Source organism: Atractosteus spatula, chromosome 5 (genome assembly GCF_055471065.1).
Source record: "Atractosteus spatula isolate fAtrSpa1 chromosome 5, fAtrSpa1.hap1, whole genome shotgun sequence".
Taxonomy (NCBI): domain Eukaryota; kingdom Metazoa; phylum Chordata; class Actinopteri; order Semionotiformes; family Lepisosteidae; genus Atractosteus; species Atractosteus spatula.
Window position 1 is genome coordinate 34,537,552 of NC_142710.1, and position 7,956 is coordinate 34,545,507.

Here is a 7,956-nt window from a genome sequence, read left to right on the forward strand (position 1 = left end):
ACAGGATTACTACTCATTTCTGAGCTTGAATCTGGATGAGCAAGGCTTGAGAAAAGAGTGCATGTGTTACAGTTGGCATCCCCTCCTCCAGAGGGCGCTCCAATCCTCTCGTGTCAGTCCTTTTAATTATTACCCGTGTTACTTCCTGGTGTGTCTAGTTTAGATCCCCTATTGAAGTTTACCCCTCCCTGCCTTCAGGGCTCAGTTTTGGAAGATGGTAGCCTGATGGCCTGCCTACTACCAGGCTTCAGGGGAAGTCTAAGGGCATAGGCCTGACCACCTGAGCCTGGGGCATGGAGCCAAGCCCCGTACTCCTTTGATCCTGTTCCCTGTGTGTCTTCGTTCCTGTCTGTTTCCGGAGGGATTCCCTGGTATTGCATCAACAGACTGATTCCCGACTCCCCTTTTAGACCTGTCCGGACTTGGTTGCTTTTGGATTACCTCCCTTCACTGATTCTCGGACTTCCCTGTTACCACTGTGAGCACTAATAGACCTGGTGTGTCTTCCCCAAAGTCCGCCTCCAGTTCCTTTCCAGATTTGCCACCTCGCATCGGGTCTTAACTACACTTTCCATGGGAGCCTAATCCAGCAACCGTTACAGAATGGTCTTTACATGCTCAGTAGGGTGGATTTTAGTTCTTTAATTGCAGGCCTAAGATTTCAAGATAGACCATCAGGTAAAAAAAGGTAGGCTTTAAAAGTAAAGAATTAATTGAGAACCTTCATTTCTTTTTTGGGGGAAGTAGCAGTATACTCCAAAAACTATACAACTGTGTTGGTTATGTTAATTGTTTTTATTAGCTTTCATCCTTGGACATTTGCTCTAACATGGCAAGGAAGGGGAGAGATTGTTGAGTGAGCTGTACATGAAAAACTCTGAGGCCTGTACACTGTAGGTGTACGTTCTAAGTGTAAAATCACACTTGAAATTCCCATTCATAAAAATCAGAACTTAAAAAAGTGTCATGGAATAATAGACCAAACAACCATACCTAAAACTGCAAGAACTCCTAAATTAAATTTTTAGGAGAAGGCCAGCATGTACGGTATTTAAAAAAAGGTATATGTCTGACTCGCCTGATGTATGTCTTTGATAACCTCAGCAATAGATAACCTGAGGCCATATGACATCATATATTGTAGTATAAGTTAGACTTTAAGCAAACTTTTGACAAAGTACTACAAGAAAGACTAATCCTCAGATCTAAAGGTGTAGGAATCCACATTAATGTGTGGGAATAAAGAATTGGTTAAAAGACAAAACAAAGAGGAGTTACCTCATGTTGGACTAAGGTAATTAATAGTTTACCACAGGAATCGGATCTAAAGCGGTTGTAATTCTTAATCAATATAAATGATATAGTCTTTACAATTGTCAGATTTCCAAATAGTAGAATGGCAGAACAATCAAAACCAGTGGACTTGGACAAAATTCAAGGCTAGACAGACATCTGGCAAATTAAATTTGGATAGGCACAAGGTATTACATGCAAGATGGAAGAATATACTTTTCACGCCATATGGGTGGTATTGAACTAGAAAAAGCAATATAAGAGAAAGATCTCAGTATTTATGTTAAATTGTCACTTGCTTTACCTCAACAGTGCAAGGAAGCAATACAAAGGCCTGTCAATACAGGACTTATTTCTGTCATTAAGAGTGTAAAATTTAAACCAAGGAGTCATGATAACATTATACATTACACAGTTATACTTCACTTGGGATGCTGGTATTAGTTTTGGTCATCATATTACAAGAAAAATATTGCTGTCTCTAGAAGCGGTACAAAGGAGATCAACCAAAATAGCTCCTGGTTTGAACAGAGTGTAATACCCAGACAGACTAAGGGAACTGAATCTGTTTAGCCTGTAATGGAGAAGTTCACGGTTGAGACTTGATTTGGGCTTTCTGTTTACTGAGTCATCAATCAATCGTGAAACAAATGGTGTGATAACAGAACTTTGTAACGTCAAGACAGCTAATGAAAAGTGTAATTTAGTGCATTTCTTTCAAAACTAAGCTTTCTGCTTCATTGTGTATCAAAAGCGGACAGATGGTATTTGCGATGGATCCTGTTATGATTACACTTGGAACAGCCGTGGACACATATTGAGAATCTGCTACCTCATCGAGACAGCAGCAGCTGGGACGGCAGGGTAACATGCTGTGATGTCAGAGAGGAGGTGGGGTGCAGGGGTATCACGCCAAGGCTCCAGAAGCCAAGCACTTCTTTCTGTGAACAGTAGTCAGGTGGCCGTGTTCAGATGGCAGAAGTTTTCTTTGCAATGCTTTTGCGTTCCACGATTTTACGGTCTGCCGCTGAGTTCCTCACTGTAGAAAAGTCAAGCTGCATGTTAAGTGGCATAATCAACATTTTAGCAGGCTGAGTTCACATAGGATTTGGAGATACAGGGCATCCATGTTGCTTCCCCTCTTTTTTAATAGTGTTAGGATATTTGTATGACCTCTGCAAAACCTTGGCATGTTTCCATGGTGGTGCGTGGTAGAGCTAAGGGGAAAATATGAATGGGGGTTTGCCTTAGAATGCCACGGCTCCTGCTGCTGAGTTGTTGCCCTGAGACTGTAGGTGCTCCTTAGGTAGCGTGAATCTACAGCTTTAAAGAGCACCAAGTCACTTAGGTGGACCTGAGCTGGGGTTGGAATAGGAGGAGGAGTTTTGACTTTTGAACCTGCCTCTCTTACTGGTGGGTTGGAATTTAAAATTCCAAGTTGGAGGGGAAAATGGAACAGCTGAGGTAAAGAAGGACTGTAGGCTGAAATTGTCTTTGAGTCTTTCCCGGGAACTAAAACAGTATTGGACGGTGTTTATCAAATCCCATAGCCACCCTGTTGTTTCTCATTCGCCCCTGTGCAGTCCTCTATCATGCCCTTGGCCCATTTGTTCAGACGGCTGTAGAGGGGGACATCCTTGTTCTCACGGTACAGGTAGACCCCAGTGATCTGGTTCCACTGTGAGCTGGGTATGGAGTCCTTTACTGGGTGCTCCTGCAGCCGCTCCTTATCCTCATTGTCCATTGCCACAAAACCAAAGAACTGCTTGACATTTTCAGCAGCCAGGCTTTTGGCATGAAGCTCTGCAGTGCGTTGGAATAGCTCATTCTCACTGCAGCGGTACTGGGACCAGTACGCCTCCTGCTGGTAGCCCAGTGGAGAGCAGCAACGCTTGAGACACAACAGCAGAAAAACGGCAATGGCAGTTAATGCAACCATCAGCCAGCCCAGGAGCTGAGGGAGATACCAGACATTACTGCATTAGAAATTCACAAACATATTGAAAAGACTCAGGACTGGCTTTGAACTCTGGGGCTGAAGTATTTTAGCCACAGCAAGAATAAGGGGACACAGGGAAAACTCTTGTCTATACAAATAATTTAAACAACATGAGAAAAGAAGCCTTGACCAGAACTGCAAATACAGCTGTTCAAATGTATTCATACTCTTGATATAATGGAACCAAAAGTTGCTTTTATCAATTACATACATATTATATGCATATTCAGTATTCGCAGTCTAAATAAGTGAAAACATGAAAAAAATATAAGAATATCAGAATAATTACATGTACTGGATATAGCAAAACTACACCTGTCCAATTTTTTTCATAGTTGTCTGAAAATATGAAAAATATTCACACACCCAATCATTTTGGTATTTTGGTGTTCCTTTGTTGGCTTTTATTATGTGCATGGACTGCCAAAAAAACAAGTTCTGCAATTAATTTGTGGGCTCTTTAATAACCAATTATTAAGATCTATTTTTTTTAATTGAACGATTGATCATTGAATTTGAAAAAATCTTTTGTTTGCTACAGCTGTGGACATTTATTTGTGCAATGTGGATGGATGTTTTATCATGTAAACGTACAGCGAAGAGTTTAAATTTGCCCTTGAAAGCATTTGTTTTTCTATTTCTATCCACATATAAGTAGATCATACAATTTGATCTGGACTTAATATTGAGCACAGGAGGCACTTCTTTACCCAGGGAGTTTCAAGAGTCTGGAATAAGATACCCAGCCATTTTGCTGCAGTCGATACCCTGGATTTCTTAAAAAATATCTGGATAAGATCCTCAGATCAATTATTTCTTAGCAGGCAAAAGAGCTGGATGCGCTAAAAGACATCTTATTCTTAACTTTTCTTATATTCTTCTGAGAACAGGCCTATCCTCATCACAGTATTTATTTACTGGATTTATAGTGCCAAAAAAACAAACCTACAGTATGCATTTGCATATTACCATTTACACTGGAACACAATTTCTGTTGTGACAAATGTAGAAATCCAATGGAAGAAAATCCAAATGCATTTACTTTCTGGACAGGAAAACACCACAGTTATCACCTTGTCACTGTCTTGTTAGAACAATAGTGGTGGGCAAGGGGTGCAGGTTGCTGTTTGGTTACTGTCCAGAAAATGAATGTTTGAGGCCAACAATCAGAATTGACAAATAACTGTAGACTCGCATAAATAATTGTGATATGTATTAGGAAAAACTGTAAAAAAAGCTGTAAAATATGAAACCTTTAGATATCTTTCTGTAGTAGTATGCAGAGTGTATGAATCCTTGATCAGAAGGTTTAAACTAAAACAAAAACTTGTTTTTGTGGTCTGATTTGATATTACACTCTAGATAACCAATCACTCAGTGATTTGACTTGGCATTACAGTCAACACACACACCTCAATTTGCTGGGCAAACTGCTGCACCAAATAAACACAGTGTTCTACTTGTCCTTGATTTCCCTTATTCAAGGTAAGAGACATTACCTGAGACTCGTATTTCAACTGCCGCTCAATCTCCCCTCGGAATTTCGCCACATCAGCTGGGACATCATTGCAGGGGAACCTTGCAAATGTCAGGGGACCATAGCCAACTGGGAAATTCTCCAGCGAAGAGGAGTCCATGAACTCGCTGAGGGCACAGACGTAGGCCTCCCCTCTCAGCAGAGAAATGACTGACCACGTCACGGGAGCCACCATGGCCCGACCCACGATGGACCCCAGCAATGCGAAGGCTGCCGCCCCCGAGAATTTCTTGCAGGCCCTGGTGCGACACTCGGAGATCACGTTCCAGGTGTTCTTGTTCAGCGTGACGCCAATAAGGAAGAGTACCAGGGCAGGGACCCCAATGGCTGCCAGCCCATAGAGGTAGTTCCGCTCCGGAGAACAGGGGCAGTTGAAGGCAAAGACGCTGTATACTTCCTGGCTGGCCACGGTTCCGAGAGCAATCAGCCCATTGAAGATCATCACATCCTTGCTCTTAAAGAACAAAGATGCAAACATGAAATTCTCTCTAATGAGGGTAGCCATTTTCAGCTCTTTTCCTTTACCTGCTTCAGCCAAAATAGCCCACTCAGAGGTGTCCTTCTTGTTGAATAAAACCCCCAATACTTTCCCAACTTTAGAAACCCTAAAAGTAGAGCTAGCTTTAAAATGAAAGTGGTCAGTCTTAGAGGGGCTGTAAGGAACTCTTCCCTGACTCCAGGTGGACTGGAATACTGTATCTCCTGTGCTTTGTTTATTGCTCAGGCACTGAATTCCAATCCTTGCTTGTAAAAGCCATCCGCCTCATCTCTTCATGTCTTGACATGCTTTCCATGGTTAATGTTGTGCTTTTCTTTGGAGGCACACTACCTGAAATAATTTAATGGAGTTTAGGTTAAAATGCAGATATAGTTACATTACAATGTTTCTGTTTTGAAAAAGCAACATAAAGAATGTTGTAGAGCAGGAAAGAGTCATGCAATGGTACTATTTTTAGTCAGGAAAAGCGGTTCTTTTCATCCTGTTTTTTTTTTCCACCAAACTTGCGTAAAACTCCCACTCTGTATGTTTTAGCCCTGCATAGTGACTTTAGTGACTAAAAATGTAGTATTTTTGTATAGAATAGAAAAAGATCTTACTGAGTATGACGAAAGTTGTCAGCACCAACATGAAGTTATACATCAGCTCCTGTTTTCAGTCGCCTCTGGGAGCAGGCTGTGGTTCTTCATGAAGAATTCTGCAGTCTGGGTTTAATTTAAGTTTCCAGAATCAGGAAGTTTCACTGCTACTCCAAACATGTGGCAGGGACCAGAACTGAAAACATGGCTGCAGTCTCTATGGAAACTGTAGTGGCAAATATTTTTCACCCAAGTGTACAGTCAAGCTGACTATTTACAGTATGTCATACACTAGGAAACTGAATTAAATAAAGACATGTGAGAAATCACATTTGGATATATATGTTGATCAATTGCAAGTTTTAAGTTTTTTCAAGTATCAGTTTTCCTATTTTCTTCTTAAATTCAGTTGTTCATTTATATATATGATTTTTTAAAATTATGGCATGCCATCATTTAATTGGTTATACTGTATATGCTAATGTATTTTAAATACTAAGGAACAAAACTGGTCCTTGAAATGACATTTATTTTTTATGGAATTTTCAAAAAAACATTTTATATTATAAAATGTTTTGGTAGCATTTCAGCCTCACAACTCTTGGGTCTGTCTATGTGGAGTTCATGTGTTTCCACACAGCCGTGTGAGTTTTTTCTGGGTGGAAAATTGCCACGCGTTGAGCTTGGGTGTGCATCTGCTGGATTGGATCGTCACATCCAAAGTATAGGATGGGTTCTGGGTCTCTTTGACTATTTATAGGAATAAGCAGTTTTCTGATGATGGATATCTCTGGGCTTCACGTAAACGATTATATTGCATCCATTATTTGCAACACTTTAGCTGGTGCAAACTCCAAGTAAACAGTACTCTCATCAACTCAGAGACAGTTTTATCAAAGTCAATAGCTTGTTTCTATTTATTTGATAAACGTACCTTTGGATTGAAATAAGCCCTATTATTATGAAATCTGGACAATGTTGTATGTTTAGACTGTTTGGGTTTTGTGCTACGTAGCTGCTGAAACCTTTTCAACATTCCTTCCAGACAAGTTAAAATAACTGGTATTTAGTTATAAGAGTTACATATATTTATTATGTCAAGCATGCAACAGAAATAGGATGTTTTTTAGATTAAAAAAAATCTGTCATTAACATATTAATATTTGACTGCAACATAACATGAGAAACAGCTGCTCTTGAGTGACAGATTTTTTTCTGTAAGACTGACTGCTTTGAAGTCTGTCTATGATTTAGAAAAAGAAATCACTTTGTTTTTTTACGCTCTTGGTGCACTGATCCTGACAGAGATGATTTTCTGCAAAGGTGCCAAAGACCATCTTCAATGTCTTCAGCCAAAGAGTGTTCGTGGTTTGGGATAAGGCATTGATTCTACAGCTGCCTCGAAATGTATTCATGACCTTGTTAAAGTGTGGTTAAAACTATATTTAGCTAAGAAAATGTTTTTCAGTATTTATGAATTTAAATGCAACATGAATGAATGAAAAGGAGCAAAACCTTTAAAATAATTCAATGTAATTCTACATACACGTTTTAAAAGTATTTCAAAAGTATTCATACCTCGTAAATACGTGGAAAATAAAGGTAAACATAACTTTTATAATGTTACATTTTATATTACTCTTGTTTCCTCCCAACTTCCAAAGGCATGCAGACTAGGTTAATTGGGATTCTAAATTGCCCCTGTGTGCAATGGCAGTTAAAAGCACAGAGGAGCAATTTACAATTGCTTTAGTCACCCAGGTCATAGTCACCCTGTGGTTTCCAGTTAGGTTTGAGGTTGCCAAAGCACTTACCTGAAACAAGTGGCTTCCTGTTACTGGGTAGGTGGATGTTTGTAATTCATCTGGTAGTTTCACAACAGTTAGAATGCTTTCTGGAAGTCACCTTGATTACCACTGGATATTGAAGGCAAATAAATAGAGAAGCACAACACTTAATATTACATCATCAGGAGAAAAACCAGAGATATTCAGTATAGCTCTATGGTAAAAGATTAATGACCTCAGCAGCTGACAGCTTAATAACTGAC

At 39.8% G+C, this 7,956-nt stretch overlaps 1 protein-coding gene across 1 annotated transcript; it reads right to left on the bottom strand.

Annotated features, from left to right (window-relative positions):
• Positions 1-778: 778 nt before the first annotated feature.
• Positions 779-6,034, bottom strand: LOC148835008 (calcium homeostasis modulator protein 2-like). Its single transcript, XM_088916471.1, has 3 exons — positions 5,928-6,034; positions 4,792-5,658; positions 779-3,247 (listed from the first exon to the last, which is right to left on the bottom strand). The coding sequence occupies exons 2-3, from the start codon at positions 5,332-5,334 to the stop codon at positions 2,831-2,833; spliced, it is 960 nt and encodes a 319-aa protein (XP_088772597.1). The 5' UTR covers positions 5,335-5,658; positions 5,928-6,034; the 3' UTR covers positions 779-2,830.
• Between the last annotated feature and the right edge of the window lie 1,922 nt (positions 6,035-7,956).